At 40.1% G+C, this 26,398-nt stretch overlaps 1 protein-coding gene across 1 annotated transcript in view; it reads right to left on the bottom strand.

The window, feature by feature from the left end:
* Positions 1-18,292, bottom strand: part of LOC137258881 (transmembrane protein 231-like) — a 31,688-nt gene extending 13,396 nt beyond the window's left edge. The window contains exons 1-5 of the mRNA XM_067796575.1: positions 18,136-18,292; positions 8,328-8,494; positions 6,582-6,710; positions 3,644-3,787; positions 2,997-3,078 (exon numbers count right to left, since the gene is read on the bottom strand). Coding sequence (XP_067652676.1) covers positions 2,997-3,078; positions 3,644-3,787; positions 6,582-6,710; positions 8,328-8,494; positions 18,136-18,274 — 661 coding nt within the window. The 5' untranslated portion in view covers positions 18,275-18,292. The remainder of the gene's footprint in view (positions 1-2,996; positions 3,079-3,643; positions 3,788-6,581; positions 6,711-8,327; positions 8,495-18,135) is intronic.
* Positions 18,293-26,398: the final 8,106 nt, after the last annotated feature.

Consider the following 26,398-nt stretch of genomic DNA (forward strand, 5'->3'; position numbering starts at 1 on the left):
TGTTCAAGCTTTTGAAAGTTTCATGTTGATTTGAAACGTGATTTTTCAATGCAATTTACATAAGCACTGTGTAAGAAATGTTTGTATTTGATCTCTGTAATTATCTTATCCAGTGTACTGATCACATGTATCAGATCCATCGTCAATAAAAGGAGGATAATATATCAGTTACGGAATTGATGCGTGTAATCATTCCATCAGACACCACTAAATGAGATATGTGAACACCTCTTTCAACCTTGAAATAACAGCCTCCGGCCGAATGCATGTCCAGGTAAAGTTTTGTCCCGTGACAAGTGTAAAACAAACTAATGTGCTGTTATATCATTGGACAACCTGTTTTATGGAGTCACGCCCATTATCAATCTTCAGAACCTCTTTCACATTCAAAAAAAATATGCGTTCTTCTTCAATTTTGGTGGAAATTCAACTGCAAGTGTATACATCATAATAAGTCAGTATCTATTTCAATTCTATGTACATGAATTATGATATTCATTCATAACAATGTGCAGATTATAGTAAAATGTTCAGCAAGTCATTATGTTTGATGTACAATGTATATGCAGATAAATACTATCTCTACTCAATGGTTGGATTGGGTTATCCGGGGTATAAATAATCGGATTGTAGCGCTTTGAGAGCTTTAAGAAAAAATACACTCGCCAACGTGTTTGTTAGTCCTGTGTATACATTTCCTGCATCAAGGGTATGTTCACAATCCGCAAACTTTTTCATGATAACTAGAGTTGATAAAGATGAAATCCAGCGTATTGACTGGTTAATGATCTAGCCAATAATCAATCAGTATCCACGCTGTCAAGTGACCAAACGTGCTCGTCAGAAATTTAGTCCATGCCCCATCACCTGTCATTTCCTCTGTGACAGGTATCTCATGATACAATTGGTCATAGAGAACAAATCAGCCACTATATTGAACAGTTAAGATGATGCCCCAGTTTGATGACGCCCCATTCCATGACCCTTTGTCTTATATATGTGCAAGGAATAGTATTATACAATAAGTATACATGTATGTACGTATGGTAAAGTATATTTTCTGTGTTAAAACTAGATGAACCAAAGTGACAAACTGTGAATCTGCTCCATGTAAGTCACAGTCTAGTGTATTAGTACTTACCTTAAAATATTCAGCACACACTAGCAATGCATCAGAGAAAACGCTTCTTTCATAGATTATTAAGCATGTGTGTAAATTATTCTTTATTGCCATTGACATAGATGTTTTGAACAATTTAACCTCACACATGAGAGGGACAATTTGTTTAAGTATGTCTTACATACAAAGAATACAAACGTGTCAAGAAAACACATATGTACACGTCTCCTAAACTCTACAAAAGAAAGTAAAATAAAATTATGTAAAACGTAACATATATGACATGTATTCATACCTGCTTTCTTTCAAAATATACTTTTACAATGCACCTAAACAATTAAACAGTTAACAGTCAGGAATTGCTCGTATGATGAGACAGTTTCCTGTAATCTCCGAAACCTGCCAGGGATATCAGGCGTGAATAGCCCTAAATAGTCTTGCCACAGCCAGCCAGGCAATCAGCACGGGGCTCCAGGTGTTGAGCAGTGAAGTGGCTCTTGGGCTTAATGCATTAAGGCCCACAGTAGTAGAGGCTAGGTGTCTGGACATAAACTGTTGATCCTTCCTCTGAGTGATAAGTGCAGACAGGATCATTCTCTCTTCCTCATTAATAGGATTGATGAACTTAGTAATGAGAGTCTCATTGATGGCTCTTGATCAAGCTAGTCCGAAGAAAGTTTGTCTCATAGTAGTGTTGAGTTGCGCCAGCCTCTTGCCTTCTACCTTGTAGGATCTGCTGCGAGCTGTGCTGATTACTTTGTAACCTTCCTCTCCATCAGGTGCTCTGATGAATGGCTCCATGTGATGAAGAGGGAAACGACGCCCATTGAATGACGGCACATGTTGTTGTTGAAACTTGGTTGCTGATCTGAGTGCCGTAGACAAAGTCTCAGAGATCGTAGATTTGGGAGCTATTGGCAGGAACATTAACGTATCGATGTCATCATTCTTCATCTTATACGTATTGAGTTCATTGGAATCCTTAGATGGTGAGACTAGGTTTAAGCCATCCGTGATCCGCGATGTGACTTCCAAATCCGAGAAGAACGCTTTCTCCGGCGACAACTCTTGGTGGTGCCTAACTTCATTCCTCCTTGAGTGAGACGCATTCACTGATCGCTGACAATCCCGACTGTGTGAGTCCAAGTCTGAAGGGGAGGATGACTGCAAACGGCGCCTTCTGTGAGCTGAGGAGACTGAAGCAGATCTTTTGCGCTGACGAGTCAATCTGCGAGTACACTCTTGCGAGCGAGTTACCTCACTCACGTGAGTGCAACCACTGACAGCCGTAATCTGCACTGTAAACATGATTTCATCAACTGAGACTAAGTCTGAGTCGATGAAATACGTTTCAAATAAAGACACAAAAACCACAAAATTGATAAAAATGATACATATACAACAGCCAAATACCGCATACAACAAAAATGTATTTAAAGGACCAAAAGAATGAAAAACTTATTGTCGTATACGGGACCCCAGGTGCCTCCAGCCACCTTTGTCGGGCAATAGAGAGAGAGTGATTATCATGGCCAATAAAATGACCACGTGCGTGGGAGGCTACCCGTTGGTGAGTGTAATTATTACGTCTGCTTCTTTTAGAAGGGAACTTCAAGGTATTTCAGGTGTTCCACTATCTTCTCCAGGAAGAGGAGATGAGCAATTAAGCATGAATGAGGATAACGAAAAATGTGTTGGTATAAAACTATGTGGACAACTTCTACAACAAGAACATGGGTCAAGAGATGACTTGTAAGAGATGCCTGTTGTTTGGGTCTGCAAGTTGCTGATGGGTTGTTATCAATTCATATCCCAGGCAACATAAATAATTGCAGTTAATACTGAATTACTTGAAACTTGTAGTGTCAGTACAAACCATTCCTCTGAGAATATGATCTGAAGATTGTGGAGAGTTCGTAAGTTTCAGCGAACGTGCTAGTCTGGTTGATGAGGGAGCCCTGCAGTGGAAAACACACTATTACTTCTTGTACTGACACACAGACTTACAATATCTAATGGCCTAATGGCACAATTACATTCAAACTGCTACCTCTAGCCTATTCACACAATAACATTCTGGCAGCTACATCTAGCCTACTGGCACAATCACATTCTGACAGTTATGTCTAGCCGACTGGCACAATCACATCTCAAGAGCTATATTGTGGAGGAACATAACAATAACAAACTGAGACATATAACTATAATTCATATAACTGTCATCATTCAATACTAATGGCAGCAGTATCTGTGACACACAGCTTACAATCTGTTCACACTGTCCCTCAATAAGCACTATGGACGTGAAACATGGATTAATACTTGTGTAAATGTGATAAGTGTCACTGTAAGGCTAGAGATGACTGGTGTACATGGGCAGATACAACTGTTGGAGAAAGAAGGGGTGCACACTTCATTTACATGAAAGTTTCAATGGTTATTTAATAAACTTTCAGGACAAAAAATGGAATGTGCAGCCTCTGACTCTAGTCATGATGTAGATGGTGGTCCTGTAATACTCACATTATATCTTGTATCAATTCCACGGTGATTCAATGCTTGTTTCTGCCGGAATCGGAGACTTCCAAACACTTCCAGCTCTGCTCCAGGAATAGGGGAAAAGTGCTCAATGTAGCCAAGGGACTCCATGTAGAAAGAGGAAAACTTCTGCAAATGGAAATCAGAAATCAGAAATCACTGGACTGAAGAAATCACAGCAGGGGTAACTGTTATGTCATCTGATCTACATCCAACCAGATCATCAGTGAAAGTTTCCTGATTTACATCCACAGAACTCATCTTATTGGAACAAAACCAAGTACCTTTCATTAAATTAAAATCCACACCTTCCCCACCACATCCACACCTATACCACCCTTATTACATGTGCACCACCCTAACTTTTATACGTATCAACCCCATCACATGTGAACTAGGGCTGGGACGGGTAACCCACATACCCAGGATGGGTGGGTAATGCGCTGGAACCAGGTATCTGTCTCAATACCCAGACTCGCTTTGATGATAATAATAATAATAAATAACAATAATAAATGAAGAATTGGTTGAATGTTTTTTATGTTGTAACTAAATACATGTATATAAAAAGATTATGTCCTACGTTTGAAATTGTGGACTAAACATGTACTGACAACTAACAAGATATCAACTGTTGACAACTAAGCATGCATTGTATAACAAAGCTGCAAGTAGTTAATTGTTTACATGTTAAAGACTCTGGAATGCAGACATACACTTCAAACAGAGTCTGAATAGAAGAACCAACCTGTGTTCACATACCTTATTCAGTATTATGAAGCTATCAGGTACAACACACCACATAAAAAGAATGACTCAGTTAACATAACTGGATTGGAAATAAGCCACGTTGACACATAAAGAAGAAGAACACAAAGTCATCGATATCCCCCACTATGGTAAACTTCTCTTCATGAATATGTCAACTAGTTATGATAATGTCAAACATTATATTGTCTTCATACTGACCTATGATAACATATATATGTAAACTATTCATATACTAGCATGTTTGCATCAACAACAGACCATGTTTTGCTGTGCATCAATAATGTTAATACTTGATATACTACTGGTTTATGCCGGCCATCACATGCGAGACTACTCACAAAGTGGAAGGATAGTATTGAAAGGTTTGAAAGTTCTGCTTTGAAAGAAAGTAGCACTACCAACAATTACAGTCAAAGTGAAACGTGTTTCCATGGAAATGCAAAAACCAAAAAATCCTTTGTGCAAAATTCAAAACTTTGGTGAAAAAGCATTGAATGGTTTCAAAACAGATTTTTCATTATAATTTGTGAGTGATTTTGATGATAACGATGTCAGCATTAGTTCCTGTTGGTATATCTCTATCTATATCTAATAAGGCTATATAAATATGAATAAAAAGATAACATTTTTCAATAAACAGACGTGTGAAGCTGATGTTAAGATTGTATTCTATATTTAATCCACTATACTTTTCAAAGCATAAGATACAACATAGTATCATCATCACAGTGGTGTGCAGTACTTCTTTACATTACTTTGTTCCTTATAAGATAAATAGTATACACTACTTATTTATACCTTCAATTGTTTTTATGCCTTTCAGTTGTTGGAAAGGCAGTTGTTTGTAGCTCCTTGTTTCTTAGTGAGGGACATAGTTCAGATCTTTCCACATCAATAGCATATCCCCTCCATTGTGACTAAACTGCACCGAGCACAAACTGCTTTTTGACTTTGTGAGTGCTGCGACAGATTAAAAATATCAGCCACCACTCTTAATCTCAGCCTTGACCGGTTTATTGAGTGAGTGAGTGAGTGAGTGAGTGCGATCGGCAATATTTCAGCCATATCGTTACTAAGACTAGTTCGAAATTCATGACACATACATATAATATATAAAACGCTGTCAACGAAGGAGGATAATATGACTAGATTATAACATAATGAAATTTGAGGTACCTGTATACTAGCTAGCACATACCATTAAAATCAGAACCACTTTTGGACAATACTATGTAAAAATGGGCTAATGATCGCCAACTGAAGGTAGATCAGTATACTAGAGACCATGGGGACTTACAGTGCTTTAGCTACATGCACTTGCCTTTGTTGTATTTTCACCATCCCTTCAAGGAAAAATTGTAGGAAAAGTTTAGTCGAAGTTTAAGATGACAAAAATACCACATAAAAAGATCTAAACCACTTCGATGATATAGCCACTTACAACTGCAGTTGATAATTTATACTACCAATCATTATAATACATTTATCTACAGAACATATTAATCAGAACTCATCAATTAAATCAACTGATAAAACTAATAATTAAATGAAAATTATCAGTGGTAAAACTGTTTTCATGTTGAAGTATTTATCCCTTAAGATGGAGAATTCACCACAGTAAAGCAGGACATGCTTGACAGTAACTCTCCCATCACCATGATCACATGGGTTATACGATGGAGGATGTTCACCTTTTAACAAAGTATTTATGGCTATAATGCATATGACCATGCGACATCGTCGAATGATAACCTCCTCAAATCTGGACTGACTGACTGAAGCGGGTAGCGGGTACCCGGGTCGGGTCAGGTAATGGGGGTCGGGTACCCAGTTGGAAATTTGGACCCGTCCCAGCACTAATGTGAACCATCCTTATCTTCTCTATACCAACTCACTGACAACTGTACCACATACCATGCATCTGTGTGTGTCTGTAGTGGACAACACAAGTACTGGTAGTCTGTAGTGGACAACACAAGTACTGGTAGTCTGTAGTGGACAACACAAGTACTGGTAGTCTGTAGTGGACAACACAAGTACTGGTAGTCTGTAGTGGACAACACAAGTACTGGTAGTCTGTAGTGGACAACTTAAGTAGTTGTTGTCTGTAGTGGACAACTTAAGTAGTTGTCTGTAGTGACAACACAAGTACCTGTAGTCTGTAGTAGTAGAACAGCAGCAGTTTGACACCAACAACATTTTCTGCATCTGTCAGCGGCATTTCAATGTTGAGAACCATTTTATCGGCCCGTCCGTCACCATTGATGTCCTCTTCTCGTGTCTAGGGAAAGAAACACATACAACTTGAACAATATGCATTGATAAAATATTTTCAAATTTGTCCTGCAAAGTGTTTGCAGTTTGATCCAGTCTCTCACCAGCTCTTTCCATGCATTTCTTATAATCTCACATTCCTCCATATTGTCTCTCCCCAACCACAGGTACCTCAAATTTCTATTGCCAATTCCCTCACCACAGGTTCCTCAAATCTCTATTGTGTGTCACTCACCATTGATACCTCAAATCTCTACTGGTGATTTGCCTGTCATTCACAACAGGTACGTCAAATCTCATACAGTCTGTCCCTCACCATGGGTACCTCAAATCTCTATTGTCTGTCCCTCACCATGGGTACTTCAAATCTCTATTGTCTGTCACCACAGGTACCTTAATCTCTATCCCTCACCACAGGTACCTCAAATTTCTATCCCTCACCACAGGTACCTCAAATCTCTATCCCTCACCACAGGTACCTCAAATCTATATTGTCTGTCTCACCCCGGGTTCCTAAAAACTCTATTGTCTCACCGTAATGACTTGACCTGGGGTTTCAGTTCCTTAATGATAAATATCTACCATTGTACCAGTCATTCAAGTGACTTTTGATGTGTTTGTTATTTTTTAACTGTTTGTGTGCGCTTTGAGCATGCCCTTTAGTGGCATGGAGTATTGCGCAGTATAAATACCCTCATTATTAAATACCTGGTTTTGACTAATGGACATTAATGTCAAGAACATGAGTCTCTATCATCTCACCTTAAAGACAAGTACATGAGTCTCTATCATCTCACCTTAAAGACAAGTACATGGGTCTCTATCATCTCACCTTAAAGACAAGTACATGGGTCTCTATCATCTCACCTTAAAGACAAGAACATTGGTCTCTATCATCTCACCTTAAAGACAAGTACATGGGTCTTTATCATCTCACCTTAAAGACAAGTACATGGGTCTCTATCATCTCAACTTAAAGACAAGTACATGGGTCTCTATAGTCTCACCACAAAAATAAGTACCGGGGTCTCTATCATTTCAACCTAAAGACAAGGATCTCACATTACCTGGGTCTCTATCATCTCACCTTAAAGACAAGTACATGGGTCTCTATCATCTCACCTTAAAGACAAGTATGTGAGTCTCTATAATCTCACTGCAAAAATAAGTACCTGGGTCTCTATCATATCAACTTAAAGACAAGGATCCAAGGTATCTATCACCTCCCCTGAGTTAATGACAAGTACCGATTGACGTTAACCATTGTCGTTTAATTACAGGTACCTGGGGTGTCTATCAACTCCCCTTAATGACATGTACCCCAGATGTCTATCTTCTGTCCTTAACAGTGTGCTAATTTTACCCTGTCCTGTTGTACAATTTCATCAGGACCACTGAATACTAAGTTTGTAATTGTCCACAAGGCAGTGAATTTGTATTGATAGTTCAGTAAGTCTATGAATGTTGTTGTGAACAGTGAAGTACAGACAAGGACACTAGTTTTTGTCCACTCACTGGTTCAGTGGTAAATTTTGAAAGATTTCTGTCCCTTCGTCAAAGAGGGTACATTGTGTCTCTATTGTCTCAGCTTAATGACGGGTACATCAGGTCTCTACTGTCTCACCTTAATGACAGGTACTCGTAAGCGCTCCTGCTGAAGGAGGTTGTATTTCTGGTAGGTGCTGTAGGTCACATATTCTCCTGAGTTCTGAAGCTCAACAACAAGCATCAAGTCTCGTTTGAATGTAACTGCTGGAAACTCTCGATAATAGGCCTCCTTCAGCCAGAAGCCTGAAGTAGATTGAGCAGAAAGCAAGATATAAAACAAACACTATTACATGTGTTACACACCGCAAGTAATACAGAGTGCCAATGACATAGTTATTCAGGAGTGGACCAAATTGACTAACATATCTCACAAACAGGAACAAAGTCTCAGAATGAGTTTGAGTTTGCTGCCACAATTTAATTCTACAAAGATGCTGAAATCTGTTACAACATGAATTTTCACCTGCTTTTTAAGATAAATAATACACTGTTATTAGCAGAGATACTGAATGATTTTTTAGTCATGCTCCAAAAACAAACTCCATCCCCCTCTTTTGAGACAAAGTTCAAAACATTTCCATGGAAAGGTAGAAAAATAAAAATGACACAAATCTTCACTCAGCAGTAGGCACCACTTTACCTTGTGTGTGATATATCAACCATGTTTTGTTGAAAAAATATGAACACTTTTTGTGTTATACTCCAGAAACAAAGGTGTGATGAGGTGTCAACTATATTGCCCAGCATTACATGGCTATGGGGTAGAAGTGTTAAGACAGTAAAATAACAAAGTCATATTTTGTCGTATAATCCTAATTAGTATATTTGTATGAATTTTGAAATTTGTTCAGGGTTCACTATCTGTTTAGAGTAAATATATTACATGACATTGTATGGATTTGCCAGTGTGAATCATATTTCACACACATGCTCTAAGTGCAACATAGCATATGTTGTCTGCCTAATTACACTTCATAGAGTAAAATGATTCTGTTGAATGCCACAACAAATGAATAAATACAAAATAAATACAACCAAATTAAAACAGACCAAAGATATAGCAATAATATCAGGCTATTACCTTGTTCTACAAAGAAACACTTTACCATATGCGTTTTCCTTCAAGTTATATACTTTTGAACAATAGATTGAAGAATATCCCTTGAAGTTTCCTTCTAATTTTTTAGCGGATGTACAATACACTCACTCACCGACAGCCTCCCTTTCTTGCCAATATGGTCACATGACTGGCCATGCTTGCCACGTTCTCCAAAAACTTATAAGCCGGACACAAGAATTAAGTGAATTCAGCATGTCTGAGAGGGGTAGTTGGGAGTGTTTGACACCATGAGGCAGGGTAAGTACAAAATATCAGTTATATTTAAATAATTACATATTTTTCCTTATCCTGACTCACACTTAAACTTACAGAAGTACGTAAAGTACTCCCCCCACTTCGTGATATGTAATGGCGGTAATTAGGTCCTGTTCTTCCAATATCCATTTGTGGGATGGGGGATTCACATCCAGTCAAAGTTGTCTTCTCTTGAAACATTCGTTGACTGGAATGTGGTGATACATAGATCAGTTAGCGTCCTGGTAGTGTCTAGTGTAACTGTATGTCAAGATTTCTATCAAAACCAGATGCAACCCTTGTTCATGTACCAATATCTTCATCACAAGCACAGGGTCATAATCACTCATGCTAGCCTGTTCAAGACGTACGCTCGGACCCTCAACATTGTACACTGCAAAGTGTCTTGGTTTCAACAAGCCACATGATACAAGGATGAGTGAAACTCAGTGCCTTTGTGGAACTGTTGTTGTACAAGTGGCCCAAATTGGTGAACGCCAGTGACGTCCTCCATGGCGATGCCCCATAGGTAGTGGCTGGCAAACACCGTATTTGATTTCCAAAGCAGCCCTCCATTATAGTTGTTTAAACAAGCAGTTTAGAGCAAGTGTCGATATCAAAGCTCTCACTTCATGTGCATTGGAAGCTCACAGAGGTTTAAGTCCTGCTCCTTTGTAGACCCTCAGTATAACAGCTGTCATCCAAACTGAGATAGGCTTGTGGGATACAGCTGTAGGTGTCTCAGTAGAGAATGGGATGAATAGGCACTTGGAACAATGTCTCTTTGTTTTAGTTCACTGAAGAAATACATTCAACACTCTGACTGGGCATAATGATAAATCCTGTGTATCATGTGGCCCAATGACTGTACATAATGCCAGGATGTGGAATCGTCTGTCCGCTTGTCTAGGTAGTTAATTTTTGGCGATGAAACCCCCATCCCAATCCTAGATGTTCAATCTCACGATGACTGGAGTCAAATCGTGCACATCTGAAGTCCAAAGCATGTACTTCTGACATTCGTGTCGCTGAAGCTAGGGTGAGTAGAAACAGCATTATCAGTGTCAATATTTCAAGCAATGTCCATTCTAGTGGCTCATAGACATCACTTGTGAGGTGTTGTAGTACGACACGGCTGGAGCCTTAAATCTGTGTTGTTGGTCATTCAGCTTGAATGATCAAAATAAGGCAAACAGTTCAGGTACTTTAGTGAACTTGACCACTGTATCATGGTGATGATAGAGCTGAGTACTTGTGTGTAAGTATGTTAAGAGTGTAGAACCTTTCAGTCCTCTGCTATGTCGTAGATGACATAAGTAGTCCGCTACTTGAGGATGTGTGGCCTTCATAGCAGTGAAGCCTTTCTTTCTGGTGTACCTTTCAAACTGCATCCATTTATCGTATAAGGTGTGGGTAGATCTACATAGATCTAGGGTGACTGCCTTTGCCACACTAGTTGAATATGCCCGATGTTTTAAGCAGACTTTAATACAATCCAGACGTATAATTGGAATGATGTTGGATTGCCGTATGCTTGTTTGGTGTGTGGATGGACGATTAGGTCCTTCTACAGTTGTAGTGTTGGTTGTCCTAGTTCCTCAATGAGTACTGGGAATTAATCTCTCACTGGATAATAAGGTGCCACCCAAATCAGTTGTATCAGTGTCATCTGTTTTATTTTTCCAATGACTTTTAGAAGTAGTACTGGAGGGGCGGATCTCGTAAGTTTTCAGCCCTTTCCATGAGTTGCTGAGAGCATCAGTTGCCCATGCTAACGGATCCGGCACTGGAGATACAAATGTTGGTATTGGCCTGTTGAACCTTGTGGCAAATAGGCTTATTTGCGGAGATCCGAATGTCTGACTGATGAATCAAAACGCCTCTTGAAGTTGCACCCATTCTGTTGGAGATGGTTGTAGAGGGCTTGACAGCGCCCTGGCCATGTCATTGCGTGCACCTGGGATGTGCCATGCCTTTTTATCTAGCCTCATGTAAGTACGTCGAGTTTTGAATGGTCCACATAACTCTGATAAAATACCATGCACATCCATCACGATCCGCGAGTGGGAGTATAAAAGTCGTGTAATCCCACTACGAAAGTCATATCACCCCACTACGCCTCAGTGATGAAACAAAGTGAGAAAAGCATGCATCAACAAGCCTTTAGTAACTTGCGGTGCATTGAGGTCAAACAATCAGCTGGTGTCAAAATGGCAGCAGTGAAACGTTTTTCCACAACATCAGAAGAGGAAATGTTAACATTGTGTTTAAAAAATGAACAGTTTAAAAAAACTGAACACTCCCTTCGAGTGAACTTTGACTCGTGACTGTGAACCGTAATCCGTGTGAACAGTGGCAAGTCGATTCAATGCGTGTTGTTTTGTTTTGATTTAGTAAAAACATTCAGGTAGATAAATGCATTATCACATCGTGTCAAGGGAAATACAGGGTTTTATCAGTCCCTCTTAAGGTTGTAAAACCCTGTATTTCCCTCGACACGATGTGATAACTTATAATGTGGAGGTTCAGGTGGTCGACGATGTCGAAGAGTTGAAAGGTCAGCTATAGCAGTGTGTGAGATCGTGTTGATCCTTGCTTGTTTCTGTGGAGTTTTCAGTATGAACCATCAGTACGTTGTTTCTCTATGCTATGCCTTACTTCGTTGATTTCAGCTTTCATCTCCAGGTGGTTGATATGCTGAATGCATTCGTTGCTTGGCCAGCTTCCTGCTGCCACCTCGTTGTCCAGGTGAGCATCCCAACCTTGTAGTGATGCACCTATGAAGAGATGGTTGTTATTCGATCAGTGAGTCCACCATAGTAGATATCACGCTGCAATCACATGTGGTGTGCCACAGGGGTCAGTCCTTGGTCCGGTCCTGTTTGTATTGTATACTGGATATGTCGGAATGATTACTAAAAGCCACACAGTTTCTCACCACACCTATGCTGATGACACTCAGCTCCTGAAAGCTTTCCATCTGTCAGATCTCTCCACATCTCTTCACTGCTTAGCTAAATGTACACAGGACATCAAGTGCTGGATGACTACAAACATGCTTAAACTCAATGACACTAAAACAGAAGCAGTTATTGCTGGTACAAAGCAACAACTCAACAAAGTCAAAACCGATTTCCTTAAAGTTGCAGATGCAGACATCAAGTTCTCTGATGTTGTTAAGGACTTGGGTGTCTACATTGACTCTTCTTTGACTCTGGATTCTCATGTTAATCATTTGAGCAGGATCTGCTACTTTCACCTGAAATCCATTGGTAACATCCAGCAATACCTAACAACTGCTGCAACTGAAGCCCTTGTTCGAGCTCTTGTTACATCAAGGCTTGATTACTGCAATAGCATCCTTTCAGGCCTCAGTTCTACGCTCCTCGAGAAACTTCAAAAGATACAAAACACTTCTGCCCACATCATCAGCAAGACTTCTAAACGTTCCCGTATAACACCTGTGCTTAAAGATTTGCATTGGCTACCAGAGTTAAGGCCAGAGTTGACTTCAAGATCCTCTGTTTGAGATACAAGTGCCTCCATGGATTGGCTCCCTCCTACCTGTCTGAACTGCTACATCCGTATGTCCCCGCACGCAACTTGCACTCAAACACTCAAGATCTACTGGTCATCCCACCCTACAAACTGAAATCCTTTGGCTACCGGTCATTCTCGTACTCCGCAGCTGTGCTTTGGAACTCTCTCCCTTGGGCCATTAAAAGCTCGAACACAACTGACATTTTTAAGTCCAGACTTAAAACTCACTTTTTCACAGCATACTACTAATTATTTCAGCTGTAAATATTCCATTGTATATATTTTGTAGCGCTTTGAGCATGCCTTAGGGTGTGGAACAGGCGCATTACAAGTATGCATTTATTATTATCATTATTAGATATGGTCTCAAATTGTCCGACAGACCAGTCCCATCCAAGGTGTTGAGGTGCTGAATTAGGAACCGTTGTAATAGGTGTAATTTAGATGTCCTCATCTGGTCAAATCCTGCACTGATGTGAGCAGACCGAGTAGACATAGCCACTGTTGAAGTGGTCATGAAGAGTTTGTTCTATCATGGCTTGAATTTTGACTGACCGATCCTTTTGGACGATGATGCAGTTCAACGGAGTGATGAATCCATCCCAAAGATTTCAGGATCTTGCTGTGGCTCTAATTCCGACTTCCATAGATTCACAAGCCATCCAAGTTGAGTTAGCAGCCTGATGGTGAAGTCTAACTGTAGTCCAATTCAGACTTGTCTCGTGATGAGCTTGTCGTCCAGACAAAAGGCGCTGCGAAGTCCCTGCCGATGTAGGTAGGTGATGATGGGCTTGGTGATCCGAGTAAATAGCCGTGGGGCTGAAGATATTCCAAATGGTAGAGCGGTCCATTGGCAGTGCTGACCGTTGAATAAGGAGCATGGATATTTCCTGGAGTCTGGATGAATCTGAATGTGCACGTAGGCATCATGTAGATCGATGTTGGCTAGATAATCCATAGATGAGATGCCACAGTTGCGGCACATGGTTTCAGTAGATAATCCTCATTGAACTTCTTCATGTTGTAATTAAGTTGAAACTTTTCCCTTGAGTTTTTCCAGGGTACGAGAAAAATTGGGGAGTAGAATCCTGGTGTTAGTCAATCCAGGTGTAGTTCTTCGATGATATGGTTTCGGCTAATTTGTCTCGTTGATGCCTGGCATACATGCAGAGTGCTGGGTCTCTTCTGTGTGGTGATGCTGTCTGTAGTGGGAGCTTGTACAAGGCTCGTATGATGCTCATGATGTAATCATTGTTGAGAAGTCCCCAATTCTTCAAGCATTGTTGTCGGCAACCCACTTGTGAAAGTTGTACGGGAGCGGCTGGGGGTGGCAGACTCCAGTCTTTCGGAACCTGATCCTCAGTGTTTTCCTCCTTTATCGCCCCTGGCAGGATGTCCTGTTCCAACTTCCATGGGAGTACCTGCTTCCTCCGGATGAACGGCGAAAAGAGCTCTTGCCGCTGCGAGCACTGTCCTTCTAGTCTCTCACTCTCTGGACCCCTGAGAACTTTGACTTGTTGGAGTAATGCCGAGATATTTGCTTGAGGACAGTAGTCAAAGTGTCGATCGACTTTATTATCATTACTTCCCTTGAGTCCTGGGTGCTGACCAGGGAGCCCGATACAAAGGTTCAATAAAGTTGTGGCCCCAAGATGACACTGATAATAATCCTTGCTGGTGTAGTAGATTCAATCTGTACATATAGGCTAGATACTCCTAGATGAATTGTAGATACCTCTTGTGAGTGGTGAGTGCAGAGAGGATCATCCTTTCTGCTTCAGGCTCTGTTCATTGAAACCTCTCTAACTGTGTTCACAGAAACCTCTCTGTCCTTCCGTGAATGCATTCGTCAGTGGGCAATGATGTCCAAACGTCATCATGATCCTCCTATCTGTGTGTATCCCTGGATCAACTGCCTTTCCGTGAATGCCTTTGCATATACCTGTGTGAAACTGCAGGCGATTAAGAAGATAAATGATGACGGCATTTCCAACAAGCAGGGGGATGTAGACAGTGAATGCATGCAGCTGTAGTGGGATCCATGAGTGCGTTCACCCGGCAAGTTAATGGAAGGAGCTTCATCCATACTGCCATGAGATGATACAGCCGATGGTGATGATTTCCATCAACAGGAGCGTGCACAAGATGACTCCTTTTCATTCGACTGACCTAATGCAGCCATGAACTGTCACGTAGAGCAACTGCAGTTGTAGCTGCTGTCTGGCGTTTTCTTTCCTCTTCAAGACTGCAGTCCATCAGATTCATCATATGAGTGGTTAACTCTTGCATGAAGAGGCTGGTGTCCACTGACTGATTCGCAGAACCATCTGAAGTATTCAGTGTAGACATTGTAGATGTCTGCGTAGAGTGCAGACTCTCTGAAGGTTGCAGCATTGTCAATGTAGTTGATGAAGGTCTAGCAGATGCTGTACGTTGACCATGAGTGCTGATGGTCTGTACCTCAGGAAGTAGTAGTGGATGTCCGTCATACATGTGACATTTGTCAGGAGGGATGATGTTATCACAGAAGGACTTCGTTGAAGCTGTAGAGTGTAGTTTCAGCACTGATCTATTAGTTGAAGACTTACTCCTAGACGGTGACGACTTCAACTACTTAGGTTTAGATGATCTTGATTCTGACAATGTCCTCTTCTGCGATCTATATGAAATCTCTCTGATATCTCGACCATGCCCCTGGGGTACATCTGGCTGATCACTAAAATAATGAATGTCAGCTGTGATCAACATATCTTTACTAGCCACAGAATCAACCAATATAGTCATGACTTGAGAGAGCCTATGTTGTTTGTCCTTAGCATGCCTTTGAACTGTATGTAAATATAATGCAAATTCTGAATCAGATAAATTCTCACGAAGTTAACAGTGAACAGTGGAAGAACAAATAGGTTTGCATGAAGGACATACTATATGCGGATCAACTGCAGACAGCCGTAGCTTGCACTGGGAGCATGATTTCATCAACTAGGACCAAGTCTAAGATCAACAGTGGCTCAAAGATATTTTGAAAAGCCACTTGCCACAGGATAAGTGACTTCAAGAAAGTTACTTGTCTTGACTAATTTTCCACTTGCCCTGATTTTATGATACAATGCTTGATGTTAATGTTTACTGGACTATTTATCAAAGAGTGATAATTTCTCTACCAGCTCTATTTAATCATTAGTACTAACTTTAATAGCTTCATTATGAGCAGAAATGAAATGAAATCCAAGATTATTTGCAGTTTGAAACCATAAGTGGAAATTACCTAGTGGTCCACGGACAAGTAAGATACCATTATTTGATTGCTCGAAATGAAAACTGACTTGTCCCATGTGTCAGGCAATGGGATTTTATAACCCCTGACCAAGTAAATTTCAACAATAATTTTACGTCATAACAATAATAATACAATCCAAAAACTGAATACAACACAATTTAGTTTACAAGATTGAAATATCTGCAAAACGTTTCGCCGTATTGGGACCCAAAGTGCCTCCAACCGCCCTTGTTGAGTGATGAAGGTCATGTGACAATACTGATGGGAAAAGGAGGCTCCTGATAGGTGAGTGTATTGTACATCCACTTCAGTTAGAAGGGAAGTTCGAGGGATTTCAAATGTTCCACTGTATCAGTATGAGTCAGGATAAGGAAAAATTGTTATTCTTGTCAAATTGCCTAGATGAATGCTTGTTTTACAACTTTTAAATATTGATTAAATAAACTCTTACATGGGTGATAATGAAGGGTACAGCCCAGTAATCACGAGTGCAACCAACCAAGACAAGTGTTGTTTTAATGGGTCTGCATTTTGTGAGGCCTGCATTCTGACAAATCCACTGTGCAATGTAAAAGTAAAAGTAATTAATCAATTATCAGTCAGCATGTTCTTTGGGTTCTTTTAAGATCAGCTGATAATTCTTCTTGTTGCACTTCGATGCACATATTACATAACATGTAATGCATTTGCCACATTAGACCTTAATTCATAATGCTCAACATTTGTTCCAGACACAAGAAATGCCAAATAGTGTGCAGATTCATATGTGTGTTGTCAGTCTCATACGTCTTAGACATTTTTTTACATAACATGATCAAATATTGTGGTAAAAAGCACTGAAATAGGATAAAATTGGAACAGTCTTTATATATGGTCATCTCCTTTTCTTGCAGGTTTCCTATTCTCACAGTAAACACATTTTCTGCCGAGATCGCAGATGCATGATACTTAGCGGTTGAAAACATCATTGACCGGTAACTAGGAAGTGGCCCAGGTCTGTGGATTATCATAATGTTGCAATGTAAGGAATATTTGTGAGTTATAACCAACTTGGAAAAATCATAACTTTTCCCCACCCTTTCTGACAAAATTCTTGTTATGCTGCAAGAATGGGAGACGCCACGAAAAGTCAGCAGCGGACAATGATGTTTTTCATCAAGCTCAAGTGCGATAATTGTTATACACCTGATGGATCAAGCAGTTGATAGATGCAGATGTTAGAGTTGGAATCTCTTCATTTAAAAACAACAAGCATGCATACGAAAAGAAGTTTGTATTATATTTTTCAGCTGATATCCGTAAGTACCGCAAGAATAGTAGATGCCAGTGTACCATCCACAGTAGAAAATCTTACAAAGCCTACACAGTAAGAGTTCCGCCCGTAACCCCCGCCTCAATCAAAAGCCAATATTACAAACTGACATACATACCTCACCTTAAATATACATTCCGTAAAGTAGAACAGATATGAAAAACAATCAATGAACTTATTTCAGTGTAGGAATAATACACCGGGGAAGGTGGAAATATTCTACGTAAAAAGATGGGGGTTACGGGCGGAACTCTTTCCCAAAAAGTAGCAAGTGACGTGTTTTGGAACGAATTCCGATGAGCCATATATTCGTTCAGCATGCACCGACATGACTGTCAAAGCAAGCCTTTAGCGACATTTGAACACTGATCATTTCCTGCTTGTTTTGGAAATCTTACCATGGCTTCTGTAAACAACAAACAGTGGTGGTATGAAGGTAAGAACCAAGATACCAAACATGAAGAGTGTGGCCTTGGAGCACACGGACGCTTTGTATCGGCGCAACTCCGGGTGTGTAAAGACCTCGTACACCGCCATTTTCAAACAATGTAAGCTCGCACTAACTGGCCGGCCTTGTCAACAACACAAATTAATTCATGGTGTGTGAATTTCTATCAAGACTTGTGAGATTTCTGATTTAACATTACAAGTACAGACCAAACACAGAAAAGTATTCGTAACAGAAATTTTAATGTCTGATTTAGGAACGCAACAAACACGAGTTACCTCCCTTGTACAGCGAGACGCGTTTTAGTCTTGTCTAGATCTACGGTTCCAAGTGCGAAGGTGTCGTCTTTTCTGTCATTTCGCAAGTTAAATGACGCGCTGTAGTAGCCAGTTTCACTCTTTGGATTTGTGAAATTTTAGGAAAATAAGAGTAAGAACATTATTCTTCGATGTCTAAGTATAGCTGTACCAACGTTTAGGAACTGGCGGTCACTCTTTAAATTTATGTGGAGTTGCCCCCAAAGCAACTCCATTTCCTCGATGGACAGTGAAAGAATTAAGAACACATGCCACATGTGTGTTTGCAAGCAATAGCAGCGAGAAAACATGGGTATCAAACACTGACCATATGCTCAGTAAACTTTTGGGACCAGTTACAATTAGTGTTTTAAAACTGATACTGTAAGTGTCTGACACTACTGTTACGGGTTTTTGTTACGGTACCAACAGTGACGTTTATCTAGTGTTAAGTTTAATGTTGTCACTGTCGTAACATGCATGCGCAGTCTTTAACTGTTTTTGTTCGTTTTGTTTGGTTGTTTTGCAAGATAGGGGCGCCTGTGGGTACGTGTAAATCTTTTGCCATTACCATGGCTCTCTCTCCCTCTCGTTTACAGCTTCACTACATCAACTAGTATGCGCATTTTAGGTGTACTGCACAACAAACAAAACAACTAAACTCAACATTTTGGGTACTCTTTTTATCACTGCATATGAAGACTTCTGGTTAGTCATAAACGGAACACCAATTTTTAAAAAAACAACAAAAACTTGTGGTTAATTAATACCAAGCGCTCAAAAGTTGCTAAGAAGCCGTCTGCTTCTCTCTCGCCCGCAAACGAAACCGCAGACGTGTAGGAAGCTCGTCATTTTGGTGATTTCTCGACGTCACCAAAGACATGCCGAATTGTTGTGTTGCCGTCAGTTGTTCCTTGGGGTCGGGTGATAGTGTCACTATGCACAGATTTCCACCAGACTCCGTAGTTTGTGCTTAAATTGGTTGTTAGTGTGTGCGAAGTGAGCGTTGTGGAAGCCTGTGGTATACCACGCTTCCAGGATAGAAAATGGGAGTTTCAAGACTACTTACTACACATTGCTGACCAAAAGGATTTTGCATGGATATAACGAGGTTGTGGTCGAAGTGACAATATTATCGTAATTAATATTATATTGACCCCTTATATTGACCGCTTCCAAGAGTGAAATTGTTATGCAATGACATGAAAAATCCTAATGTCCATCAATAAAATACATATTTTACTACCAGTAGAAAGTAATTTTGACTTTGTAAGTCGGTGAAAACAAACTTAAATAGCATTCATCCTGAGACAGGGCGCCGCCATTTTTTAAAATCGTGAAGTCACGGACTAGGAAGCAAGGTGGGGGTCGATGTGACATTTATATTGCAAGCAATATATTATATAGACCTCCACCTCGCTTCCAAGAGTGAAATTGTTATGTTATAAGCAATGTCATGCAAAATCCTTTTGTCCATCAATAGAATACACATTTTATTACCACTAGAAAGTAATTTTGCTTTTGTAAGTCGGTGAAAACAAACTTAAATAGCATTCATCCAAAGAGAGGACGCCGCCATTTTTGAAAATCGTGAAGTCAAATCCATTTGAATTATTGAGATTATGGTTTGTTCTCATCAAGTCAGAAAATCAAAATTATATAAATATGTATTTGAATCATTACCAAAAATACTTTGCATGACACAACCTGTAACATAACCTAAGCAAGGTCGGGGTCGAAGTGAAAATACTGCGCGATAAATTTCTTCTCTTGCTAAATTTACTTGGTTTGTAACGTTCACTCACCAGTATGTAGACACTTGTCAATATACGTCTTTATACTTGGTCTCATAATCCTAATTACATTATAAACATACTTGTATGCATTTTGAAACTTAATAAACAAGCGATCTGCGAATCTATAACAGGAATGTAAGATGTAGACATTTCATAGTTTGCCTATATGAATCATAATTCGCACGCACGCCCTAGTGTATGTCGTCTGTATCATTACACTTGACGAAAACAATGATTCTGTTGAAAGCTACAACTTGTTCTAGCACGACATTGTGAGATACTCGATTCTGATTGGTTGACTGCTGCATGTGACCGTCCTTAAACCTAAATCAAAGGACCGCAAATTACACGTCGACCGCTGACCTTTTTGTACGTAAACAAACATGTCGTTTGAATTAGACATAGGCGATGTTCACCTTGGTACCTTCTACGAGATATTCGGAGGAAATTGATCTAAAACCGGAGGTGATTTTTCGGTTGCATATAATTGTGTAAAATTGTTTAGGGGTTCTACACTATGTAACTGACAGAATTGTATCCATATGTAAGAGACACAAACAAGTTGTTGGAGCATCCAAAATAAAGTTCTTGTACTTTGCAAATGTTTTGTCTAAATCATTGCACATCCTGTTCTTGAGTTGGAGGATTTCATATCGATTCCTTGAAAAACGCCCCATCACAACTCTGTGCTCTTGCGCTCGAAAGTGGCCGGATTTCAAACGCGTGTCAGTCGTGCTAGAATGGAGATAAAGGCTTTCTGTTTTCATTTTTGCGGTCCTTTATGTGTTGATTTAAGACCGGTAAATGTTTCATTTAAAGCCGAACGCGTTAGATTTTCTGTTTTCATTTTTGCGGTCCTTTATGTGTTGATTTAAGACCGGTAAATGTTTCATTTAAAGCCGAACGCGTTAGACCGGTAAATGAAACATTTACCGGTCTTAAATCAACACATAAAGGACCGCAAAAATGAAAACAGAAAGCCTTTATCTCCTAATTAAAAACAAAAATGCAGATATTCAAATTAAAGTTACAGGAGCAATGTCAGGCTATTACCTTGTTTGAGGAATGTATCCATCAATATCCACAAAACATGTGATATATAATTCATCTGCAGATTTCCCAAGTGATGTGTCTTTTAACAGTCTAATATACGAAAACGTGATGTATCGTCTCAGGTTTTTCACATTGCTCTATAGTCTCATAGGTCACCCAAGATAGCACACCTGGCAACTAATTGCGTAATGTGCGTCATTCTTTTTAAAAGGTTATTTAGTTAGCCAATAATGAGAAATCAATCAATGTATTGGCGGTTAATCCTTTGAAAGAAGGGTGTTGTTTTACATAGACACAGACACGACAGAGTGTATTCAGTATAGATTAGTAAATGTACATACATAAGCACTACCTTTTGACAAATCCCCCATTTAAATGTACATACATAAGCACCACCTTTTGACAAATCCCGCATTTAAATCCCCATAACACTAATTAATCAATCAGCGTGTTATCGGTTCATAATTTGATCGATCCAGACTAAAGAAATGCCATATGGGGGGCCTTTGTCGGGTAATCTAAGTGGCGTTACCACTAATTATACCTGTTATAAGTTCATTAACTGAGCATCAAGTGAATGATGACAAATAACGTGTAGGTTTATACCACCTAACACGAATTACAACCTAGCGACACCAAGTGATTTTGACAGAATCGTCTATGAAAACAAGGGTTGTACCTCGAAAACTAGGCAAAGCAGGAGACAAAACTAAATGATAGTAGATTGTGAAAACATACAGCTTTCAGGTTTGTACAAACCTGTAAACGAAATAGTTTAATCCCTGAAATGTAGATGAATACTGCACAGACCCACATTTCTATACCTACAATTATCACGGAGACGCGCCGCTCTGATTACTTGAAATTTCGTTTGCGGCTGAGAATTGTACACTGTTGACAAAAAGGTCGATTTAAGTGAACTAGAGGTCGAAATGAGTAGTTTTATGGCGGGGTTTCATTTATAGCGATGTCAGCAAATGATTTTGTATTTGTACCCTACTAGAGTATATGTGATCTTTAAGCATTTTGAAATATCTGACTGACACATTGTGTTACATAATCCGACTAGGTAACACTAGGTTTTGTTAAAAACGTCTGTCATTACCGTTGTTGTGTCATTGTGTTACTACCGTTGTTGTGTCACTACCGCTGTTGTCATTAGCGTTGTTGTCATTAGCGTTGTTCGTGCCACTACCGTTGTTGTCTCTACCGTTGTTGTGTCATTGGCGTTGTTGTGCCACTATCGTTGTTGTGCCACTACCGTTGTTGTGTCATTGGCGTTGTTGTGCCACTACCGTTGTTCTGTCATTGGCGTTGTTGTGCCACTACCGTTGTTGTGTCATTAGCGTTGTTCGTGCCACTACCGTTGTGTCTCTACCGTTGTTGTGTCATTGGCGTTGTTGTGCCACTATCGTTGTTGTGTCATTAGCGTTGTTATGCCACTACCGTTGTTGTGTCATTGGCGTTGTTGTGTCATTGGCGTTGTTGTGCCACCACCGTTGTTGTGCCACTACCGTTGTTGTGTCATTGGCGTTGTTGTGCCACTACCGTTGTTGTGTCATTGGCGTTGTTGTGTCATTAGCGTTGTTGTGCCACTACCGTTGTTGTGTCATTGGCGTTGTTGTGCCACTACCGTTGTTGTGTTATTGGCGTTGTTGTGTCACTGCCGTTGTCATTAGCGTTGTTGTGTCACTACCGCTGTCGTCATTGGCGTTGTCATTAGCGTTGTTCGTGCCACTACCGTTGTTGTGTCATTGGCGTTGTTGTGCCACTACCGTTGTTGTGTCATTAGCGTTGTTCGTGCCACTACCGTTGTTGTCTCTACCGTTGTTGTGTCATTGGCGTTGTTGTGCCACTATCGTTGTTGTGTCATTGGCGTTGTTGGCCACTACCGTTGTTGTGTCATTGGCGTTGTTGTGTCACTACCGTTGTTGTGTCATTAGCGTTGTTCGTGCCACTACCGTTGTGTCTCTACCGTTGTTGTGTCATTAGCGTTGTTGTGCCACTATCGTTGTTGTGTCATTAGCGTTGTTATGCCACTACCGTTGTTGTGTCATTGGCGTTGTTGTGCCACTACCGTTGTTGTGTCATTGGCGTTGTTGTGCCACCACCGTTGTTGTGTCATTGGCGTTGTTGTGCCACTACCGTTGTTGTGTCTCTACCGTTGTTGTGTCATTAGCGTTGTTGTGCCACTATCGTTGTGTCATTAGCGTTGTTGTGCCACTACCGTTGTTGTGTCATTGGCGTTGTTGTGCCACTACCGTTGTTGTGTCATTGGCGTTGTTGTGCCACTACCGTTGTTGTGTCTCTACCGTTGTTGTGTCATTGGCGTTGTTGTGCCACTACCGTTGTTGTGTCATTGGCGTTGTTGTGCCACTATCGTTGTTGTGTCTCTACCGTTGTGTCTCTATCGTTGTTGTGTCATTGGCGTTGTTGTGCCAGTATCGTTGTTGTGTCATTGGCGTTGTTGTGCCACTACCGTTGTTTTGTCATTGGCGTTGTTGTGCCACTATCGTTGTGTCATTGGCGTTGTTGTGCCACTATCGTTGTATCATTACCGTTGTTGTGTCACTACCGTTGTTGTGTCACTACCGTTGTTGTGTCACTATCGTTGTATCACTACCGTTGTTGTGTCACTACCGTTGTGTCATTACCGTTGTTGTGTCACTACCGTTGTTGTGTCACTATCGTTGTATCATTACCGTTGTTGTGTCACTACCGTTGTTGTGTCACTATCGTTGTATCACTACCGTTGTTGTATCACTACCGTTGTTGTGTCACTATCGTTGTATCACTACCGTTGTTGTGTCACTACCGTTGTGTCATTACCGTTGTTGTGTCACTACCGTTGTTGTGTCACTATCGTTGTATCACTACCGTTGTTGTGTCACTACCGTTGTGTCATTACCGTTGTTGTGTCACTACCGTTGTTGTGTCACTATCGTTGTATCATTACCGTTGTTGTGTCACTACCGTTGTTGTGTCACTACCGTTGTTGTACCACTACCGTAGTGTTGAATTAATTCCAATATCCATTCCATGGCAATACCATTAATCAAATCTTAGTTTATCTGTGTATGTCTGGAATTCTAGTGCTGTTGTTGGTAGCAGAGCTTCAAGTAAGCATAAAATACCTCATATTCTCATTTTGAATTTTTTGCCACATACTACTTTATATTTATGAGTTAGAAATGAAAGGAATCCTTTGGCTTGTTGGCCATTTTATGCAATAAAAATAAAATTGCAATGGCCATGTTATGTCATCTTTTGATTACGAATTTCGCAACGGCAGTGACGCAGTTTCATGAAATTTGTAATAAAAAGGGTAAAGGGTAAACATGACAAACAAGCTTGCATTATGTATGTTTTGTGTAAACACAGAATATTATGAATGTAATCGACCACATTTCAAAGTAAAACAAAACCCCAAGTTTACAATTTTCACCAACATGAAATATGCACGAATTTTGACAATGACTTATAGCTGTAAAACGTTGGACCATCGTTGCACTGCTTTAAAACATTTTCATTCTTTTTCACAATTAATACGTAATTTTGTGTAGCATTAAATAAGCAGGGCGTTAAGTCATGTCCTCACAACGTTTCCCAGCCTCTTTCATAATACAGTCACTGATGTGAGGAATATATCTAGGTAGACGACTCGCATACCTTGTCATCATAATTTGCATGCATACTACTATAATGGACCAATAAAGTGTAATGGATGTGACCTTTTTTAAGAAAAAAAATATTTCAACCTTCTCAATTAATCATAACATTTTGATAGATCTTGATATGATAATTAGAAACGATGTGACCCAAGACAAGAAAGACACCCAAGACTTTCAACCACAGAGACATACATACAGCTCCATTAACAAACGCCCCTTGACTGTGATCACGTGACAACCTCTGTAACGGATGGGCCCTTATCACCTATGCAAAAGCCCACTTTACCATTCACGATCGAATGCTAGTCATATCACAAAATACCATGCACTGATTCTCTTATCTAGTGGTACAGAAACACGGTGATGCATTTCAGTTTAAGTCACATGCAACGTAAAACTCAACTTTGCAGATTCTGATACCTTTCTGGTATGCACTTACCGAAACAAGTCATCAAAAATGACAATTCAACCTGTAAAGTTGAAAAAAAACGCCATGAAAAAAACCCCGCGAAATCAGAGTTCAAACGATTCACTAAATTTCCCCCAGCGCTGGGGGAAAAAGTGGTTTCAACAGCTGGGCTGCGCTCATAACGCATGAGCAGTGAATAGGTTCGCGGAGCTTAAAACAGTATGCATGTCCGGAGTATGAGGTCGTGAGCAGTAGTCTAATCTTGGTTGCGTACACAAACAAGTAAATAATCTACTTGTTACATAAACAAACTGGTTGATTGTGATAAGCAGCCTCTGTCAAAAAGAAAGTTCAATGTCTGGTTTATTGACACCTATATGTCTGCCTGTCTGATAAAGACAATACACAATACACATCTTCAATCATTGACCACAAGCAATTTGAACTTAACACCTATTAGGCTATACGCCATAAACAAAATAAACTAATTTATGACTCGTGCACCCAAGTCCTGTCTCTCTCACATTATGCAATTAAACAGGTGTGATACTTGTACACATGACATGTTTTCATGTCTGTGGGCTGCAAACAAACTATAGTCTGGTTCATAATTATTGAGAATTTTTCTTCCTACTTTGAGGTATCCTAACACCTCAACTGATTCACTGATACTTAAAACTAAGTAATGGTATAAGGGGGGTAACTCATTTTGGCCTACTGAGTATAGTACAATTAGAGTTACCTCCCCTGAATTTGTAGCAGACGTCATTTTCCTCAGCACTGTCAACAATGTCTGCTGAGGATAAAAGAAGGTTGATTTTTGAGTTGTTTAATCAAGGAATTGATGATGTAAATACATTGGCAGAGAGAACAGGAACTCATCTTTCTACTGTGTATAGGATTAGGAAGGATTTTAAAGAGGGAAAGGATTTTGGGCACCAGAAAGGAGCAGGGAGATCCAGAAAATTGGACTTCTCAGATCGCGTCC

The sequence above is a fragment of the Haliotis asinina genome, chromosome 12, assembly GCF_037392515.1.
Source record: "Haliotis asinina isolate JCU_RB_2024 chromosome 12, JCU_Hal_asi_v2, whole genome shotgun sequence".
Lineage (NCBI taxonomy): Eukaryota > Metazoa > Mollusca > Gastropoda > Lepetellida > Haliotidae > Haliotis > Haliotis asinina.